This window comes from Phoxinus phoxinus (assembly GCF_949152265.1).
Source record: "Phoxinus phoxinus genome assembly, chromosome: 11".
Lineage (NCBI taxonomy): Eukaryota > Metazoa > Chordata > Actinopteri > Cypriniformes > Leuciscidae > Phoxinus > Phoxinus phoxinus.
In genome coordinates this window covers 14960564-14983109 of record NC_136886.1, presented here as the reverse complement: position 1 = coordinate 14983109, position 22546 = coordinate 14960564, and the positions used below count along the sequence as shown (strand labels likewise).

The 22546-nt window shown below is 37.8% G+C and overlaps 1 protein-coding gene and 1 long non-coding RNA gene across 4 annotated transcripts in view; one reads left to right on the top strand and one right to left on the bottom strand.

Moving 5' to 3' along the window:
- Positions 1-22546, top strand: part of LOC307007040 — a 125387-nt gene that overhangs the window by 2090 nt on the left and 100751 nt on the right. Inside the window, exons 2-3 of one of the 3 annotated variants that reach the window (XR_013799563.1) lie at positions 7577-7600; positions 10495-11045. The exons of the other annotated variants lie outside the window; for them this stretch is intronic. This is a non-coding gene — a long non-coding RNA (uncharacterized lncRNA). Of the gene's footprint in view, positions 1-7576; positions 7601-10494; positions 11046-22546 lie in introns of those variants that run through there. 3 annotated transcript variants of the gene reach the window in all.
- foxd3 (forkhead box D3) lies at positions 1721-5068 on the bottom strand. The gene has a single exon (XM_079628662.1). It carries the CDS (start codon positions 3605-3607, stop codon positions 2495-2497), a length of 1113 nt encoding a protein of 370 aa, XP_079484788.1. The 5' UTR covers positions 3608-5068; the 3' UTR covers positions 1721-2494.

Below are 22546 nucleotides of genomic sequence, written 5' to 3'. Positions count from 1 at the left end.
ATAGAGAATTGGGCCTGTCTAATTAGAAAAACAATCCTTAGTGTAACATCTAATAAAAGCATGAGTGTAAGGCATGGGACGAGGATCACGGGGACTCTACACCTGTGTAGCGCGGAGAGCAGGTGGATGGTCCACAAAGGTCAAAGCGTTGTTTACCCAGAAATGCGTCCGACCACTTGTCACTTTCAAAATGCTCAGCAAGGCCTTTGTGTTTCACACGCCAAGAAACATAGAAAGTTTCAAAACAGTTGCTCGTAAACGTCTGAAGTCTGTTAAATGTTACGTGACAGAACGTAAAAGGATTTACCAAGCACAATTCTGACTAGCTTGTTGCTAAAAACCTAATAGCTTGATCACTGACATAACCTTGCACGCCTAATTTAATCTGTATAGCGTAACGTCTCCTTTATTTATTCAGGCTATTTTTATTTATTTATTTTTGTTTGGCCTAATAGAAAATAGGCATATATGTCTCGCGACTCTTTGCATAATGTGTTTGCATGATGTGTTAACCTTGCACTCGTTAAAGAGTCAACTCTTTCCCACCAGCCGCCCTCGAAATAGATCCCTTATTAAAACCCGTTGAATCTGAACAATTTCACAGTATCTCTTGTCCAAAACAAATAACATCTGATCCACGTGCGCGATCATTATCCCCGCAACAGATGCAAATAAACTGTATTTTGAGATATGACCACGGTTACGGTATATGCATCGAGATTAGTGCTCCCATTAGCAAAAGCAGTCGTTTATTATAGGCTAATTTATTCCTGTAGACTCTGTGATAGGCTACACTAAAGACATCACCCATCTCATCATCGTCTGATGTGCTGGATCATTTCTATCACGTTTTATTTTTTTCATAGGCCTGAGTGATCATCTTGTCAGTGTATTTTTATTTTTTTAAGTCCAATTTTCGTTTATGCTATACTTTTAGAAACCATTTAATGACGTTTAGCTTAACGTTACTTTTGAATGAGCTGTGTTAGTAAATATCTTTAAAAAATAATAACCATTCCTGATAAAAGAGAACGAAAACACAGCGTCCTATTTTTTTTAACAGCGAAATCCAGCTATATATTACTATAGGAATGTGCTGTCAAAGTCCACTGTGACAGGAAGGCATCAGAACAATGTGCTTACAAATATTTATCCCATTTTAAGGAATAAGGAGACAGTTGCGGAATAGGCCCCCTGTTAGTGCCTTTCAGAGGGTCAGTGTCAGCAGCGTCTTTGGTCTGAAAGTGAATTCAGGAAGAGGACTATTTTTCTTTTCCCATGGGTATCACTTAAATATAGCCCTAACTCTTGTGCGCCGCACACCATCTACCATTTGCTGTTTGAGTAGAACTGATTAGCTAGACACAACTGTGAAAGAGTGTTGCTTTAATAGGAACAACTTCCCAAACATTTTTAGGTCGCCTTCATTTTCACTTGTAAACGGATACGGCAGTTTCTCGACTGCTATTGACCTTTTTATTAGGAAAGAATGTCGCTATTTTTGTAACCTACAGTGTCGACATTGTAGCATTAAGCTTTTGTTTAATTTGTAATTATTGTTCTATTTTTTTTCACTGTTAGTAGGCCTATATTATTTCTGTAGAAGATTATCTTCAATGCAAGTTTATAGACGGTTTGCAAACTGAGAAGCTGTTTTTTTAACGATTGGTTTGTTGTATTCACAATATCACAGTATAAAGATACAATGTTAGTAGCCTACAGGGTTTTTATAATTTTGCATTAAGACATCCTGTTATTATTTTTTAAATAACGGCTTATTTGACTATTTCAAAATGCGTTATTTGCTAATTTACTCTCAAAATAATCTCCTTTATCTTTTCATTTTAGCTATAAACGTGACTAAAATTATGTATTGTTTTAACATTCTATTTTGAGATGAAACTGCTATTTTTAAATCACATATGTGAATTAAAACCATAATTTATAAGTTTGGATTTTTCAAATTTGATGCTTGTTTGCAGGTGTCACCGTTGCATTCCTGTAATTTTAGAAAGAATGTGTTTGATTTAATAAAATCGATTGTGTCTGAGATGCATTGGATTTTGTTTCCTATTTATTAACAAATGAAGTTGATTTACAACACAATATTGCTACATAGATTACATATATTTAAATTTTATAAACATACTTTTTCAGTCTTTCAATAAGAACAGTTTAATATTTCATATTTGAAAACAAAGGGGAAAAACATTATTCTTGAAATCACTTTCAGGATGAAAACAAAATATGGAGAAAAAAATAAGGCTCACTCAATTATAACGAAATGAAATAAGAAAGAAAAACATGTAAATTAATTTCTTTGTACAAATATTTACAAACATTACCTGTAATGAAAGCATTCCTTTTTGATTATGAATTTTCTTTTTCTCAAAAGTCTTTACATGGCTACATTGGGGCGGACGAATTGTCCAGTGCTGCCTATAGTTCGTGCTGTATCGTCTTTAAAATATGTCTAAAAAAAATAGTCTGATTATCATTGAGAAGGCCATTTAGATGTCGCTGCTGCGGACGCTGTCGGTAAAAACTGTCCAGAGATGATATTTGACGGGACGCTGAGAATAGGCGCAATGGCAGCTGATGTCCGGGATAAGGACAGGGACTGTGCGCTCAGTAAGGCGGACTGCACCGTCACAGGCGGCCGTAGGAAAGTCTGTGCGCTCGTGGAGCTGCTGGAGACCCCGATAATGTTTTCTATGCTGAACGATGGTCGACTGGACGGCTCGGATTTAATAATCGACGCGGTGCTCAGGCTGTTCAGTTGCAACTGGAGACTTGGACTTAGCTGAGAGTTAAATGCTTTTCTGTTCAGTTCTGCGGAGGACAAGAGAGGCACCGCCGGAGGGAGCATCGGACCCACCGGGGGAATGTACGGGTACTGCAGAGCATGGTGCGAATAGGCGGCCGGGTGAATTCCATAGTGGCGTCCGTAAGGATTCCCAATGCTATATGCCCCAAAACTCTGCATCATGAGGGCGGTCTGTTCCCTGAGAATGTCCGGCTGGTGTCTCTTGAAGCGTTTCCTCCTCCTCAGAAAGCTGCCGTTGTCGAACATATCTTCCGACTGGGGGTCGAGGGTCCAGTAGTTGCCTTTGCCCGGGTTGCCCGGTTCCCGTGGGATCTTGACGAAGCAGTCGTTGAGGGATAAGTTATGGCGAATGGAGTTTTGCCAGGCCGGAAACTTCTCCCGGTAGTAAGGGAAGCGGTTGCTGATAAACTCGCAGATCCCACTGAGCGTCAGCTTCTTCTGCGGGCTCTGGAGGATGGACATGGTGATGAGGGCGATGTACGAATAGGGCGGCTTCACCAGACTGTTCTTGGGCTTGCTAGACATGGAACCGGTGGAGCTCTCCTGAGCATCCCCCTTGGACTCCCCTTCGCCGGCGCTCTCGCATGGACTGTCGCTGCGCTCTTTCACCTCGATTTCCTCCACCTCATCTCCCCGGTCCTGCATGCATTGGCTCTCGCAGTCACTGTCCCGCTCCATCCCCTCGTCGCCCTCCCCGACCACGTCGATATCCACATCGTCAGCTGTGAGTACGGTCTGACCGGACATGTTGCTGGCACTGGTGCCTCCAGACAGGGTCATCACCGCTAACTTTACTGCTGGAGCAACCCAAGATCAGATGACGACCAGTGGCTATAAATGCAGGTCAGTCCCGGCCGGCCTGCCAGGAAAACTTCAACTTTAGAAAATATTTCTCCAGTCTAAAGGCTTCTTTCTGTAGGCAGGCTCCTCGTCTCCTTTCCAGTGTATTTCCTCGAAACTTAAGCGTGGTTTCGGACCGAGGAGTCAAGATGACACATGCGTTGAAAAGCAGGCTTTAAGGACTGTCTGATAGATTACTTTTCACTTAAAGATATACTATCAGCCGCGTCACGTGACCCGCCGACGTCAGAGGTCGCGCTGTTATACCGCTGAGCCGAAGTTGTTTCATGGATTTGTCAACAAAGGGAACAACAGTAACATCGCCTCTGTTCGTCCGTCATAGACCATTTAGCGGTGGCGGAGGGGAGAAAATCGGCCTGCGTGATTGAAATCATCTCCAGAGCTGACGCGCATTCACTCGCCCGCGCTAAACGCAAACTTAACTTTTCTCAGGCCAATTAGCCTATATTGAAAGCTGCTGAACGAAAACGTCTACAGCTAAGTTAATCGAATCTCTTGTCATTTATTTACATTGTGTGCTCGAATACTGCATGATTAAATAAACGGTTGTAGGCTACTTTTATAATTCAATTCTTTATGGAGAATTAAACTTAGCCTTCGCTTGAGTGTTTCTGTAGACGTTAATACTGATTTTGTTACGTGTGAAAGAAGTACAAAAACAATGGAAATCTCTAAGTAAAGATCTTTGTAGAGGTGCTAACGACCCTCATCATTGCACGTGTTAACATATGAATTAAGTAGGAAATGAGCGCGCGGGTAAATGCATAGGAGCCATTCACACGCGCACAGGTGAGCGACGCATGGGATATTCCCAAGAAAAAGAAAGCGGAGAGGGAGTAGGCTATGTAAACTCTTTTTAGCATTTCCTGGATCGTGTGAGAAAATGTTTCTCGGTCTCGTTGTGCTTCACGGGAGCTGCAAGGTTTAATTACCTGTGGTTTGTTGAATGCTCTTTTTCTCTGGATGTTATAGAGATTAAACGTTGACGTGATTGTACCTTTTTGTCGATGCAAAAAAAAAATGTTCTGTGGTTATATTCATCACTTATTTGACCACAAGTAATATAACGTCTTATCGATCTAGGCTACAGCTTGGAATAAACCCCTGCTGTAATGAAAATAAAGCCTTATGTAATCGACGCTCGAATCAATTATTCTCACCACCATTCAATTAGAGCTTACAAAAAGGCTGTATCATTTTCTTAACGGTCAGAATTACGAAACTGTTAGAAAACAAATAGTAAAGCTCGATATTTCTTCAGTGAATCGCTTATCTCTGTTTTTGATGCAGGTTTTGAAGCTCTGCTCTCAAAACGCGTAGGCTATCGAAATAGCAAAATAGCCTCTCGTATGCTACTGCCATGATAAGCACGACTTTATGAATATTCATATTATTATTAAAAAATGTTATTATTCATATTATTATTGAATTATTATTATTATGTTATCTTATATCCTTTTATTTGTAATATATATTATATACTATGCTATAGCCTACATATTTAGGGAACTCAATAAATAGTGGCTATTAGCCTATATATTTTTCAGTAGGCCTATACTTGTTTTTGTTGGATGACATTTAATCTGCAAATAAGCCACAACCTTTCACCTCGACCTTTACCTTTACCATCCTTTTTAATTCTCCAAGGAACGCGCGCTTGTGCAACATCTTTGAAGCTGTTTTTGCATGGTGAATAAAGGAGATTAATTGAATCGTGTTGTTATTAATGGTATTGAAGGGCTCAGGCAAACAGACAGTGGCCCGTGTGATGTCCCGTTTATCAATACGGGCTACTTAGAGGATGAAGAAGGCACCATCTAACGCTGCCTAAAGCCAATATTTGCTTTGGAAAATTGTTCTTCTGCTCATTACGCAATTGATTAATAGTTTTTGCATGATTCTATATGTTACTTTAGTAGCTAGATAAATATTTGAAATAACATTTGTAGCCCACTTCAACAATAATTCAACAAACTCCAAATATTTGCTGATTTATTACTGCTATAGCCTAGATCATATAGGCCTGTAGGCTAATTGTGATTAGGCTATTGTTTAATATAAATGCATGTTTAGACCGGTTGTTTCCTTGCGTTTTTTATAGCGCTTTGCAGAATGATGAAGTGTTTTGTCAGCGGCTTAAAATGTAAAAGACCATATATCTCGAGTCAGTGCGCACTGAAAGACATCGCGGATGATATCGCCCAAAAGGAGATCAAATTCGTCCTCTCTGTGATCTTTTGAAGCTCCATAAATCCGGCTTTATACCTTCGCAGTTTGTTAATGAAATGTACATTTAAGCACACATGCACGGCTTAACCCGACAAAACCTTTTAGAATAATAAGCTAACTCTTTCCAGCATGAACCTATTATGAGACGCAGGCATAGTCGGTGACGGTGCGGATACAGCGGCTGAATGAATTACCCAGCAAGGTCAGAAACAAATAGCTCACAAATAGCAAAGCAGGATCGAATTTATGCCTAATTAAATCGCTGAAATAAAAGAGATAGAAGGGAAAATTGAAGGGCGTAATGGGACATGTGTCCATTCAGGGAAGAGGGGATGTGCAGAGGAAAGGATGTAACCCAGATGAAAACTGAACTTGAACTATAAAGGATGCCTCGCATTTGTGCAAATATATTGTGAATGGGTATATGACTATTAATTATGCACGGACTTATCTGAATACATTAATAAATAAGCACCTTGCAAGATCTTATTAAATAAAATACAATAATCATTTCTATTCTTTCTAACAATTTTTTTTTTTTTTGTAAACTGTCTGTTCTGTGTTTTATCTCGATTCCCATATCTAAATTGACAAACTGCGTGATGATTTGATATGCTGCATGTACACTGTTTGGACATGTTTTTAATGTATATTTTAATAATTATGAAAAATAAACCAAATCAAATAAAGACTTTGTACCTCGTTGTGAGCGAATGTATTTTGCAAGTGGCTGATCTTTTACTGGTAGTAATTTTATTATGCAAGCACAGTTGGGGGTAAGCTTGTACAACTGTAATAAATTAATGGCTTTGTTAGTGCGCTTTTAATTACGGTTATTGTGCCAATTATTTTACATCAACTCCGCATTATCAGCATGTCAGATTTAATAAAAAAGGAGCCATTTGCAGGAAAACTGCTCCTCTCATCTAAAAGGGAAGTGTCCACGTCATACTCTGGTTAAAAAATGACTTTTCATTTAAATGCAATCCTTAATTGGATTTTCTACGGTCGACACCGTGATTCCCTAAGGCTATACCCACCAGAAGGCAGGATCTCCGTTTTTCTCTCTGAATTCACCATTTTCACCCCCTTGAAGAATCCACTCTATCAACCTGCAACTTTCTGTCAAACAATATGATCCAGCTCATTTTTAACAGTCCCCTTCGTAGTATCATCCTGCAGGCTCCCACCATTACAGCCAAACCAGAAAATCAGTGTTTTCTCTCTCTCGCAAATTCGGTTGAACATAACATAATTCTCTATAGCCTATACAATACAGTAAGCTATGACAACGGCATGTCAAAACAGTGTACTTTAAAAAACAGTTTGGTGAAAATGAATGGACGAATAGGCCTAATTAGGGATGATTCAATGAATTAATCAGAAAAAACAGTTTTCACTACGGCTATGCATTTGAAAATGTATATAGAATTATTAATTTTGACATTTCTGTTTAAATAAAAAATATTTCTTTATTTTCATGTCAAATATTTTTACTTAATTTAAATATAGGCTATTTTTTTCTGAACAGCAAATTGGTTTCCGAGTTCCATCAAATAGGCCTATCTTGATTAATTCAATTTTTTCGTGTAATAAATGACTGTCTAAGATATTATTTTAGTTTTCTATTATTTTTATGTTATTTTTCTCTTTCTATAGCTGGAAGTATGAAACTGCCTGCACGTAAGTAACCGTGACACAATTTTCGTATCAATTGTTGTTTTGAAAAACACAATGCAGCCTGTTGTCTATCAGCCTACTGTGAATCACTGGAATAAAACTGTATCCGTACTTGCATGATTTTAGATTAGTAGGAAGCTTATAATAATATAATGCATTATGCATTATATGTTTTTGCTAAACGTTTACGGTCTGTGTGATGTGTTTTTGGTCCATGATGTCGAGGTGCAAAAATGACGCCTTCAGTCAGATTAACATGTCAATGCGCATAGTTAAGCATGTGTGATGTTACTCGGTTTGTACGTTTTATTGTTATTTAGATTTAGACTGAAGTAGCACATTAGCACGACCAGAGGGTGTTATTTGGGTTTTGTCTTAACTTCCTGCGTAATGCAAGTTTGACCAACATCCCTCTTTTTCATGTATTCCCTTCTTTCTGAAAACAACCCGATAGCCTACTTAATCTTAAATATATTTCCGATTCAGTATAGGCTATCTTTCCAAATTGAAAACAAATTTTGAAGATAAAGGGCATTAGCCTACGCTACCAATATAAAAGCTTTCGTATTTTTTAGGGGTTTAAGGTCAGATGCCTCAAATGTTGTAATTTGTTAATCAACAATATTTCAAAAGCAGCCGAAAATAATCTTGCCAATATAGGGGAACCTTAATACGACTATTTTACCTGTAGCTATAGGTAAACAACTGTGAACTTGTAGGCCTACGCGTAAAATCTATTTGTCACCTCAATCAGTTAGTAGTGATGCTTCACTCACCATCGCGGCTTTAGAGCTAATTACACGAATGCTTGTTATTCTGTCATAATCTCAGGTTGAGAAAATAACCGCCACCACGTGAAAGGACTGAGTTATTGAGTGTGGTTTCACATGGGACCCTTCCAAGACACATTGATATCTTGGGGGCTCTATTGCGTGAGTATCGCTAATTGGCTATTTATTGAAGTTTCACATTATCACTGTAACCATTTCCCATTCCCATTATAGTTTTAGTCAAATTAATCAGATTCTTACGTCACAGTTTAGGTACTCTGTTTATATGTTTTCTTTGGCTGTAATTAAATTCACGTATAGTCTAATTATGTCATGAATAACTGCATTGACATCAATTTGATTTTACTTAATTTATTGTAGCAATCAAACTCAAGATTTCCATTTTAGTGGATTTATTTATTTATTTCTATTTATTTATTAAATTAGATAAAATGTCCCTAAATAAAATAAAAACAACTTAATATAGACATAGCCTATCCATATATGGATATATTGAAAAACTACGCCAAATGTTTCTGATGCCCTACGCCTGACGTCCCTAAATAAAAGTAATGCCATAACTACATGACATCGTGAATTGTATGCTATCCTGATATATTTAAATAAACGGCTGCAAACCACTGCGTTGTTGTGTATTATGATGTTCACTGAACTCATTTGCAACACGAATAAACGTCCAGAGTCGATGCAATCAATGGCTTCAATTCATTAAGTCTACTCAAGTGTATGTCTTAGGTGGGCTATGACCCTTGTCATTAGCTAATAATTCTTCCATGTGAGTCTCACAACTTCTCTCTTCAACAAATGCCTCCGGCTATAAATACTAATGAAATATCTTTGGCTAATTTGATTTTGCTGGTACACTTGCAGTTATGGCTGAACTTTCCCACGAGATGGGCTGATTGAAGGGTCTCAGATCCTATAACGGAAGGGGGAAAACATTCAGAGCATTTCCATAATTACCCAATTGGCAGCCTAATGACCTTCCAGATCAATAAAAGATCTCTTGTTAATTCCATCTTTCATGCTGACATTCACTAGATTCCTATCTTATATGTTGAGAGTTCACAAGATAACAAGTGTACTTTCTTTTTTTCTCGCCAGAGAACGCTCCATTCAATTATCCCCTGCACATTTCTTGCCAGCAAATGAAAGAGATCTGCTTGTCGCCCTCATCTCAAAGTTGGATAATTTATAGTCTACTGGGGTTATAAAGATGGGATTTCGAGCATTTTGAATGGTGGGACAAAAATGAAGAGCAGAATAATTAAAAAGATCATAAGTCCCCCGCGAATAATTATGACTGCTTTGCAAAGGGTCTGCGGTCAAAAGAAGACGTATGGCCTGCTGTTCTTTAAGTTTGTCATATATGCATACTGTTCATTTATTTATTAGGCCGCCTACCCCTGAAAGTAATGCTGTATATTTGATTTTTTTTTGACATTTGTATTTAAATATTGAACTATATTCAATATATTGAAGACGTGACGACGTTTGTTCAACGTGCCGTGCTAATTTATTCACGTAATTCTCATAACTAACATTAGTATTTGTTTGCTACTAAAAAATACCAGAATGTTTAGAATATTATATTGGTGTGGTAGAAATTGTGTTCAACTATAGGCTATATCCTAATATTTTGCTCTCCAGTCAATCAATCACGTTATTATGACTTTACAGGGCGATGTACAAGAGAGGTCGATGGATTATGCCTTTACAGAGAAAGTGTCATCCACAAAACAGTGTACCTGCTCTTGTGTATATATTACTTTTTATACTTTCTACCATTCAGCCATTTAGAAGTGTATATTATAAATATACACCAATAATATAGAGCCAATATAGGCTATACACATTTCTGTAGAATACTACAAAATAACTGATGTTTGTTATTGATGCTATTTGTTGAACGATGTTGTGTAAAACATTTGATGACAATTATCCATAAAAAATGGCATAATAAATAATATTTCAGTGAAAACATGTATTTTTAAACTTTACATATAAATATTGTAAGCTAATTACATTTGTTTGGAGTTTTAATTGCCTATGTCACACCCGATTAACAACAAGTCTAAAACCATAAGATGGATTTTCATCCAACAGATGATATCATCCCAGAGGATCTTTCTCAGCCCTGTCAATGTGGGTGGATTGGATTGGACTCCATTGCGTTCCAAAGGGAGAACTCACTGTTACTATGAGGAAAACTGTCCACCGTTTGTTCTTTCTAGATCTGCATCCCTGGAAAAAAAAACTTTAAAACAACTGTTTTATTAAAATAAATAAATTGTTAGGTGGATGAAAACAGCTCACCAATGTTGTATTCAATACCTCACTGACAGTTCATGACTGATTCACTATTATATGCAGAAAGATTAGAATTAAGTTTAAATGTAAGTCATTTGTTAGTCTTTCTAGTTTGACAAAAAACACAAAAATAATACACAGTTTTTAAATGTCCACTAGAAAAATTGGGGTGCATGATTCTTGTATTATCCTGCATTCATGTGTATATTTCTTGTAAACATGCATTTCTCAAAGCTAAATAAACTTTGTAGTGTAACTTTGTGAATGGCTGCTAATGGCCATGTGCTGGGTGTTTTTCATGTTGTTCCCAGTCGAGTGGTCTTCTATTAAGTGCAGGAACTTGTAGGGAATCGGGCTATTTGTATTATTTAAACACATAATAAAATCATCAAAGCGGAGCAGCAAATTGTCATTTGGCAGCCAGGAACCTTGCCCTGGAATCCCGCGGCTCTCAATAGTCCAGCAAAGGACTTGCTAAATGACTAATGGGACCATGTGACTTGACTTGAGAACGGGCTCAGAACAGCAGATTTAATTATCATGTTAGAATTCTGCATGAAAACAATCTATACTAGAAATTAGAACTATTCCTGTCAGATGACTTGCATCTGCGAGTAATTCTATTTGGGACAACCGATCCCCTTCTTTGAATGTTATCAAATGTTTACAAAGTGCGTAATCTGGTAAATGTAATCAGTGAGGCCTGCAGTAATTGTGTGCCGGCGTCAGCACCCAGGATTCACCGCCCGGATGCCTTGATCTTTATGAAAGGCCTAAAAAGACGAATCAATACATGGATGAATAAGTCATATTTATTTGCAAAGTAGCTTCTTATGTATATTCTGTGCTTGTTTTTTTGTAGCATCACTTTTCTATGTCACCCATATAAGTGGTATTCACTACTTGCTTGGGCTTGATAAGGAGAGTTCACCATTCAACCAAATCACAGTTTGTGTCCCATAATGTTTCATCACTAAAATCTTTAAGGTGTCCTATATTATGCTTCTCCGTCTCTCCCATATATCATGATGCTGTTGCTGTATATCAGGTGTTTAGTGAACATATGTGCCAGCTCAGTTATAAGATCTTTAGCAATTTTCTGTGATAAGTCTATACTTTTTAGTCTTTTTAATTTTTGCTATACAAAGCTTTCATTCTTTCCCCAGTGTTGCTCTTCTTTATCACCCTGCCTTAGGGCAACAATGTCGCACCCCCTTCTACCGCCACTTTAGTCTGTGAAAACCACATATTAAATTTGCCTGGTCACTTCATTTAGCGCTCAGCTAAATTCCTCACTGGGCCATTCATCCTTGTACATAGTATGGACACACATCTCACACAAAGAAAGCTAGTGAAGCATAATATTGAGGAAGTTACATACATTTCGAGCTTTGTTGGGTATGTCATGCTGTTTTGTTCCACTTAATTTAGTGACTTATAGAAAATGGGGTGGTATATAGTTGTGCTATGTTGTCATACTTAAGCGTAGAACGGAAGCAGGATTATCGTCTGAATGGCCTTCTCTTGATATATGTGCCAGATAAGCACTTTTTTGCCACTTAATGCTTCATGTATATCTAGTGACCTTATAAAGTCCGTATGCTATTAGCTTTAGACTGATCTGTTCAACGTCTTGTAAATAATTTCCATTTATTAAAAGAATAATTTGAGATTAACACAACACGGTGACTTTACATGCCATCGAATAATTTACCAAAAATGTGTTAGAAGAACATTTAACACAGTAAACAAGTGTGCAATATTGTCTTCCCTTATTCACAGTATCACAGTCCCAAGGTCATTAGAAGAGAGTGAAAACAACAACAGAGGTGTTGTGTCATTGTCTCTCACTGATTCCTATAACCAGTTGAATTTTATACAGATCATGTTTCGCAGTTTACTTGTAGGCTACCTGTAGCTATTCATTCAGAATAAGTTAAGCGATTTTCAACTTTGAAATGATGAAAAGTTTAAATGACTTAACCAAGTTGATTGTATTTAAAGAAGTCCCCCTGGTCAATCATTGTATGCCTTTAAACTCACCTTTGATCACCAAAGTGATGATTTTTTCCTTGAAAAAATCGTTATGCCTTAAAATAGCTTGAATGTAATTCTACACCCTTGCCTCATTCAGTATATGCGGTTCTATGAATCTGCAAATTAGCCCCGCCTCCACCCACTCACACCAGCTCAGAGATCCACTTGTTGACGATCACACCTTGATGTGATTGGTTACAAGGTAGTTTGTGACGTCAGAAACACCAGCGGTTTCATACTGTCTTTGGTTCACTGCAGTTTTAAGGAGAAAATACTCAGCAATGATTTTGACTTGTGAATTTGCACATGGTTTGTCTTAAAGCATATAAACAACATTAAAAGCTTGATTTTCACCACAGGGGGACATAAAACATTTTTAAGGCAGCAACTTTTTTTTACAGTGCAAGTATGCAATAATGTACCCAGCTTCTGTTTTGAAGTTCCATCCACTTCATAGAAGAAGAAAAAAGTTGTACACATGAGACTGAAGACAGTGCTGAACAACTGGTGATTCTGATATTGTGAACTCTTTAAATTATAATACAATCTTTTTTATATATATATTTTCTTGGAAAATCTTTCATGAGGTGTTGTGACTTTTGATTGGCTGTGTCCTTTTCCTTACCGTAGACTACAGTTGGAATACTCAGTTGGAATGTTACACTTTGAATATATTCATTACAGAACCATCAGGTCTGTCAGCGATGTTTGTGTTCCGCTATGGAAGGCGACCGCACCCCTTTGCTTGATATTTCCAGGCCCCTTACTCACCCTCACATGGGGCTGACATAGAGCTCTAGTTTCACATTAAATTTAGGATGAGATCAGGGGAACAAGTTACAGAGGTCACTACCACAAATGACAAGCCAAGCTTCTGGGCAGCAAATATCCAAAACACAGCATCTCAGACAACTGTAGGCATTAAATTGGTGAATATTTGAGTAGTCTGCATAATTTTAAGTGTGCTGAATTTTGACTGCAAACACGCTAAATGAAAAACATGTATAAAAGCATAATCAGATAAGTATGCATGTTGCTGTAAGACGTCTTGAATTCAGTTGATTCTCATATTTGTTGTGTAAAATGGAAGTAATAGACAGGATTTAGTCATTGAGGCCTTGTATGCAGTGCATTTGTGAATGGATGTGCGAATTACTTTGCTCTGATACTTGGACAAAGATTAATGCATTTGTTCACTCGAAAAAGTGTGGGGTTGTACCATGTTTGGGTCAAATATAGACAAACCCTTTGGTTTAAAAATGTTAATACCATTTTTGAACCCAATGGTTGGGTTTGTCCATGTTTAACCCAAACATAGGCTGAAACAACGCAGCGTATGCATCTTAAAGGTGCAATGTTTTTACCCTAAAGAAATGAATAGCACTTTTGAGTGTGTACTCACTCGAGCTTAGCTTAAATGTGACATATTATGCCCCTTTTCACAAGATGTAGGCTAATATAAATCTATGGTGTCCCCAAAATGTGTCTGTGACATTTCAGCTCAAAACACCCCCCATATAATTTATTATAGCTTGTCAAATTTGCCCCTTTTTGGGTGTGATATAAAACGCTTAGTTTTTCTGTGTCCCTTTAAATGCAAATGAGCTGCTTCTGTCTGTTCAGGAGACGACGACGATCTTTTACACGAGCTTCTGATACTCCGCAATAACAAAATACAAATTTCACTCATCCAAAATCTCGTAAATAACCAGTAGGAGTGAAGTCTTATGGAGAGACTCAGGAAGAGGTTGCAACTAGACGGCACCTGGACGTTTCTGAATGGTTAGTGGATACATTTATGTAGTTGTTGTGGAGTTACATTGATTAATCTCATCGTCTTGCATACCATGGTGTTTAACTTTTATACAAGTTGACACAGTTCCCTGAGTTCTTTATAAGACAGCTGTGCCATTTTTTGGTTGAATAGTGTTCTGTGCTCATCTGTGCAACCAAAACAGTACAGTTTGCATGCTTTGCTCGAACTTTTGCCATTACCTTAGAACTGATTATTCTGTTGTAAACCAAATGGCGGTGCCTTGGGTGGAAATGTGCAGATTTAAGGCGGCAATATTATAATAAGATCCCTTTCCTAAGGAGAGAAATCTGATTGGCTTATTTTTTGACATGCTTGCAGAGAAAGGCTCACCAAAACAAAGTTACTTGGTTAGTAGATACGCCTGGGGCCTGATTATAGCACTTAAAGGTTTGGTAAAATGCCCTTTTCACAAGATGTAAAATAAATCTCGGATTTCCCCAGAGTGTGTGAAGTTTTAGCACAAAATACCCCACAGATATTTTTATATAGCATGTTAAATTTGTCACTTTGAGGGTTTGCAAAAATGCACCGTTTTGTGCCTGGCCCTTTAAATGCAAATGAGCTACTGCAGAGGGCGGGGTTTCAAGAGCTTGCTCCGATTACCTCACACATACACACTGAAATGACAGAAGCTGTTCTGCCTTTAATGTTAAAACGGAGTCAGACAAAGATGGAGAGACTCAAGAAGAAGTGACAACATCAAGAATGCAACAGGACGTCTCTGAATGGTTAGTTGATGAATTTATGTTGCTGATGTGTAGTTAACTATCTTCAATTAGGACATTCTGTCATGGGAGGCTAATCTATAAATCGCTTGTATAGGGACTGTTGTGAGATGCACACAGTGACTTTCTATTCCATGCGAAAAGATGGATGCTAAAGTTTGAGCTGACTCACAAATGTACTCTGCAACAACTTTTCCTCTTCTCAACATGGACTGCGTCCATGTGTAACGTTAGTCCATACCAGCCGTTTGTTGTAGTCCTTTTCTTTAAAAGCAAATATCTTCCTTTGCTTTGAACTTTGAGCGTCGTAACTTTGCAGATGTTGTTTATGCTCAAACAGAGCATACTAAAGTTAGAAAAGTGAAATCATACTCAATCACCCATTTAAACGTGAAAAAAGTCAGATTTTCATGATATGTCCCTTTAATAAACAATGTTGCCATGTCTGCCTATAAGTAACTCTGGGCATTTTATTTATTTCAATTTTTTTTTGCATAATCCTGAACACAAAATAAAAACAGGTCAGTTACATGAAGAACCAACTATACTCACTTTATGGCTGCAACACTCCTATTATCAATCACTTTTACTCTTGGGGATATATTACTCATCATTACTAACAACTAATAATGTTTTTTTTTTTTTTTACACAGTAGAATTGGTATCTGTAAAATTTTGCTATTGCAAGATGTTGCAAGTACACCTCTACGTGTCATATGTCAAAGACTATTTCCATATCACAGTGTGCCAAACAACATCTTGACAATCATTGTACATGTAATCATAATCATATTAGTGCCTACGTTTTCCTTTGGTGCCATCAGCCTTTCAGACAAAATTTCCTGTGACACCTGAGTAATTTGTGAAATGACATTTAAAACTCTTCTGTGGCCCCATGAGCAAAGATAGCAGATTTCAAATTGTGTTTTTACGGTTCAGCAAAATCAGAACTATTTATTACAGATCAAAGCTGTTATCCCCAGCCCGGTTTATCTCTGCTTTGTGGTGCAATGTGTGATTTTTGTATGGACACACATGGCTCAATCACCCACAGATGGTAAAGCACTGACTTGTTTTGAGAGTGGAACTGTTGACTGTGAGTTGTTTCCCATTCCTAGTGGGATCATTTGTTTTATCTGGTGAAGGTCTTTGTTTCCCTAGTGCTAGTAGGACCAGATTAAGAGGTGCACACTGGATGGATGACTGCCGGCTGAATGAAAGATTGGCGTAGATGTCTGCTTATTTACTCTTTCAGACCTTTTCCTGTCAGAGCAATAAACCCAGCAGAGGTTTTACGTGTTTGTCGTTACGGTTTGTTTTTGTATCTCAGCATGTCTCACTAGTAAATTTATTTGCTGAAATTGCAATGATATTATTAGCTGAAAAAATTAGCTAAACCATGGATGTAAAAATGGAGTTGTCTCTGTGAACAAGGAACAACTTAGTTTGGCATCTGCTTATTTTTCTGCGGCAGACCATTTCTATAGTTTTATAACTTATTATTGATGAAGGTAGACCTGAATATTCATAATATTGTCCCCATTGAGCTGTGAATCTGTCATGTGACATGTTTTGATTCCATTCCCACTTTTTCTATTTACTTCTCTCAAGTCTTATCCAAGAAAATGTCCCACAAAGAAGGAAATACTAAAATTTTCACTCCTCAAAAATATTCTTATTATTAAATTATCTTCTCTCCACTTCAAAATTACAAACATTAAAACAAATATGAATATTTAACCCTTTTCTGGTTGTTTTCTGGATTGTTTAATAAAATATAAAAAAAGAAGAAGAATAATATGTAGGCATATATGGCAAAATTATTTGAAATTGGATACATAGTTTTAAAACCTATTTTCTATAATAATAATACTTTATTATGTTTTTACTTAATGTGGGGCAAGTTAAGCCAATGGACCAATTTTATTTGTATATATGACCCTGTGCTACTGTTTCTTTCTGAAAGACAGATGGAGAGAGAGAGAGCGAATGCCTGGTAGAAAAGGAGCCCGACAATTCAGAGGTGGTCAGTTGCCACCAACATTGTGACAAGTGTGCAACAACTTCCCAGCCTTGTTTATTGCTGGAGAGCAGCATGCCTTTAGGACGGAGAGGTCCGTGTTTTGGACAGGTCAGGGGGCAGGACTGTGCCAGATGAAATACTTCAAACAGCTTTAGATTGCCTGCTTTGACATACACATACACAGGGGTTAGGTCACTAAATAGATATTGATCCATGTAGCTACTTCTCGAGATGCTGTTGTGTGTGACATCTGCGAAAGATAAAAATAAATGATGGGAAGGGTGATCTTTTCTCTCACCCTGTCTTGACTTGACCCTTGTAGCCAGCCTAAGGCCTAAAGAGAAGGAGGGAACGGTAAATTAAAAGAGAAGGAAATAAAGTGTGTAATCAAAGAAACAGTGTTGGGCCCGGTTTCACAGACAGGGCTTAGATTAAGCCAGGATTATGCCTTAGTTCAATGAGATTCAAGTAGCTTTTATAAACTTTCTTAAGAACGTGCCTTTGTTTCTGAAGGATCATGTGACACTGAAGACTGGAGTAATGCTGAAATGGAGCTTTATCATCGCAGGAAAAAAAAAAGTTTTTCATAATATTTCTGTGTTTGACTGTATCTTTGAGCATATATATGCAGCCTTTTTACTGACTTTAGATTTATTTCCCAGAAGATGAATCAGTACATGTTCGGTCAGTGCTTGTGGTCATTAGCCATCCACCACACAACAGTCATCACTTATTCACATAAACAGGCAATTCTTGTGACTGTGAGCTGGTGTTTATCAAGTCTAAATGAAAAGAAGCCAGTTATATCATCCATAGCATGCCTATGACAACCATTTGCCATGATGTAGAGTTACACTTTGGGGTCGTTTATACACAGTTTTAAACTAAAAATGTAAAACATTTTAATGCGCTTTTTGGCCTGTGTTTTTTTTACAGCGTTTTGGGGGTCTTAAAATGCAAACTTTCAAATTTCAAAGTGCAAAACTATATAGCTATCATCTCTGTATAAACTAAAAAAATGTGAATTTGAAAGCGGTGACATAATTTGCATGCGTATCAAGTGTTCAGTCTATAGACACGTAGTTTCTTTATTAAGTGACATCGCCAACTACTGGCCAGGCAGCATAATACAGCGTTTTTAGTTGTTTTCGCGGATCAGTGCGAACAGGGATCGTTTTGACAATGTTGTCGCCTGTACGCGATAATCTCAAAGGAAAAACTTTCCTGCTTTTAGTACATCGTTGACATGTAAACATAGCCTTTGACTCCTGATGTGACTATAGGGTCATTTTGACCCGGTAATGGCTATGTGAGATCCTCAGAAGTAACAGCAGAAGGGTTAATGTTGTTTACTCTTTGTACTGTGTTGGGAAATCCATCTTCCTGGTTCTAAACACTTGATCAGGTGTGAATAAGCTGCTGTTTCCTTATTATTAATAGCATGCTATTTAAAATGCAACCTTTAATTAGCTATAGGTCTATTTTGTGTTAAAGTTAAATAAGTTTAAATACTTTTCCATATAAGTTTCATTACTTTTTCATATACTTTTTGGACTTTTAACTTACTGTATGGGACACGACAGTGTTAATGGGTTGTATTTAATGGAAAGATCTTACAGCCCTGCCCAACCCTCTTAAGAAGATGTGTTGCATGATGAGAAATTAAAATCTGGACATTTCAACCAAGGCGGTGCAGGAAGGAAATTACAGGCCGCATGTTATAGGTCCCCATTAAGGTTATTTATTCTTTAGTTGGTAGTTCTTTCACATTTGATGGCATTTGGAATCTTAATCACGTGTTAAGTTGAGGCCATTTGTATGTTAATGGTTCAGTGGCATGCAGTTCATGGATGTGTGGATGAGCAACTTGGTTCGAACCGTCACACTGGGTCATTGACCGCAGGAGAGTGAGTGAGTGCAGCGTGGGTGTGTGATCTCACAGAGACCTATAGAGCTATCTGTCACCTCTCTACAGAGCTGCTGTTAACTCTCGTAAATTATAGTTATCAGGAAATACTTAGTAGAATATTGTGATTCTAATGACTTCCGTTGCGTTCTTCATTGAAGAAAATAGTAGCCATTAAAGAGTAAAAAGACAATTGCCAGCTAGTAAACAGCTGCAAATTGAATTAAAAATCTAATTATGTTTGACTGACATACTGTATATATATATATATATATATATATATATATATATATATATATATATATATATATATATATATATATATATACATACACATGTGAAACTCGAAAAATTTGAATATCGTGCAAGAGTTAATTTCTTTCAGTAATTCAACTTAAAAGGCGAAACTAATATATAGACTCATTACATGCAAAGTGAGGTATTTCAAGCCTTTATTTGTTATAATTTTGATGATTATGGCTTACAGAAAACCTTTTCACAATATTCTGATTTGGGGTTTTCATAAGCTGTAAGCCATAATCATCAAAATTATAACAAACAAAGGCTTTAAATATCTCACTTTGCATGTAATGAGTCTATATAATCTATTAGTTTCACCTTTTAAGCTGAATTACTGAAATAAATTAACTTTTGTACGATATTCAAATTTTTCGAGTTTCACCTGTATAGTCAACGGATTAATGATAATTGTAATAATGATAACAATTAATAGTAGCAGTAGTAATAGCATTTACAAAATAACAATAACAAAATGTTCCAATGTTATTATTTTTCAGTATGTGACGTTTAACCTCTGAAACCAAATCATGCAAACAGGAGTGAAACGTTATTGCACACATCACCTTGAAAAGAAAAGGTGGAAGCTGGGCATGTTTTGTACAAATGTTTAGCGTATTAGCATACACAACTGTAATTAAACCATAATTAGGGAGAAAAATGAGAGTCTGACGCAATGAGCCTCAGTATGCTCGCCTGTTTTTCGGCATTTTCTTGTTTATCTGGGGAATAGAGCATATGAAATAAACATTACTGAGTGGTGAATTGTTATCATTACCTTGGAAAGCAAATAGGTGCTGTGTGATTAGGAGGGGGGGGGATTGATGGGGTGATGGGGGGGGGGGGGTACAGAAATGAAGAGGGAGCTGGAATAAATGAGTGTGAGAAATGAGAGTTGAAATTAGAGGGGGATTATAGTGTTGATGCTAATGAAGCAATTAAAGAGTAAAGCGCTTCACTCAGGAGCCTGGTCCCTCTGTCTTCTCACCACCTGATATCAGATCCTGCTTCACAGATATGGTTTAATGGAGAAATTAGGGGGAACAAATGTGTTTGCGTGTGTCTATTAGGGAGACACTTTTCACCTTCTTGCTCCACAGTGCATTAGGAGTGAAAAAGAGATGAACAGACTCCTCCTCAGATAGTTTTTCTTGAAAAAGCTTGAAGTGATAGGGAATAAAGGGGGATAGAAGCACGAGAAAAAGGGTTGAATGAGACCGGGTCTTTGGTGCTGACCCGTCGGCTGTGGGGTAATGAAGACTCTCTCAAAGTCAACAGTTCAGAAACTCCTTTGTCCTCCTAAAAGAGTCTTTAATTTTTAACACAAACTTGCACTTAGGTATGCATGAACTTTGCTAAAATCCAAAGACATGTGTATAATAGGGGTGTAATGGATGGCGGCCACGCGCTCCGTCTAATGATGTCAGGTTTTTCCGCCGGGCCTCTGATTGAGGAGGGCCTAATGTAAATTTAATTTGGAGTGATGTATGGGGGGGAGGGGGGCACGAGATGGCCTTGTCGCGGCAGTATGGATGGGCGTGCGTGTGTATGTGTGAAGTAAAGGTTCAGTGAGGCCCAATGGACTCTTTTGGGAGCAGCTGGATCCTTGTTTCCCTGCCCTGTCAACAGAACCTCCTTAACCAGGATTGATAATGTTGGTCAGCTTGCTAATCCGCACAGACCCTCTCTACGCAACGTTTACCCCGCACAATGTGGAGGGGAGGGACTGTTGCATTTGGTTACCAATGGGAGGGCAACGTTTTACTGCTATGAGGCAAATCTCACCCTTTTATTCTGTTCCCAGGTTCCTCGCTCTCCTCTGTCAGGTTTCCTCCTCCTTTTCTTCACAAATGAACTGAGTGAATGCTAAGTCAATGTTTCAGTAATGCTTATTACCATCATTATTATTCCTTTTGCAGGCCTCTGATAATCAGTGAACTCTGACTGTCTGGATTGTTTGTATTTATTTATTCAGAAAAGATGATACGTTCTCATTAATGTAGACTCATTTGTAACACTGACTGATATGAATGAAGTCTGTTCAACTAATGTTTTAATGTCACATACACCAATGCACTATAACATCTTTTTAAACTAGTATTTATGAAAAGAAAAAATCTACAATTATTTAAATAATTTTGTATAAGTGAAATATCTTATATATATTTTACCAAACAAGACAATTTTATTTTTGACATTTGTGTTTCTCAGCAAACAAAAAATGTAAAAGCATTTTATTGCTTTAGCCCCGTGCCTAAAACCATATATCCTGCGTCCTTCCATTTTCAATTTCTAATGACATCACTGTCACACCGTTTCAGTGAACCTGTGAGATGGCAGTGAGCCCGGAGCTTTCACCCTCAGATTCCATTTTTATTATCCTTTGTGTTTAACTAAGCATTGAATGAACACTGAAGCTAATTCCAAATTCCCTTTGTCATCATCATTTTTAGCGAGACGCCGAGTAATAGATGCTCAGAGGAGGCTCATAGCAGGCCAAAATGAATCGTGAACATTATTCATCAGTTGGAAAGGCAAGCGTCCCTAGATCCAATTATATATATTCATTAAGTGATAATGATATCATGGTCTTTTAACTGGGAAGAAAAGAGTGTAATTGAATAATAACAGTTGTATAGTCCCAAGGGAGAGGCCTTTGCTGTGCTCGAGGGACTGACCCCCGCGGGGCGGAGGAGTGGAAGGGGGGATTGATGGAATTCTATTACCCTGCTGATAGATTTATTATGAAGAGCTGAGTGGACTTGCTGCTCCACTTTGTCACTCACACTAATCAGCCGCTGAGGGTCTGGAGTGAGGGATGAGAGCATGTGCGCACGTGTTCTGATTCTCCCGCTTCTGAAAAAGCCAAGGTTAGGAGAGGATGACAGACACGCTGTCGTCCCCCATCTCCCCTCCCCAGATTCGTCCTCTTGTCCCCTGTCCTGTCACAAATGGGCCAGCTGAGCTTCTCGACCTCCTGGGCGAGCCCTCATTTGTTTATTAATGGTCGACATGTGAACCAGCATAAGGACATGTGTCACGTA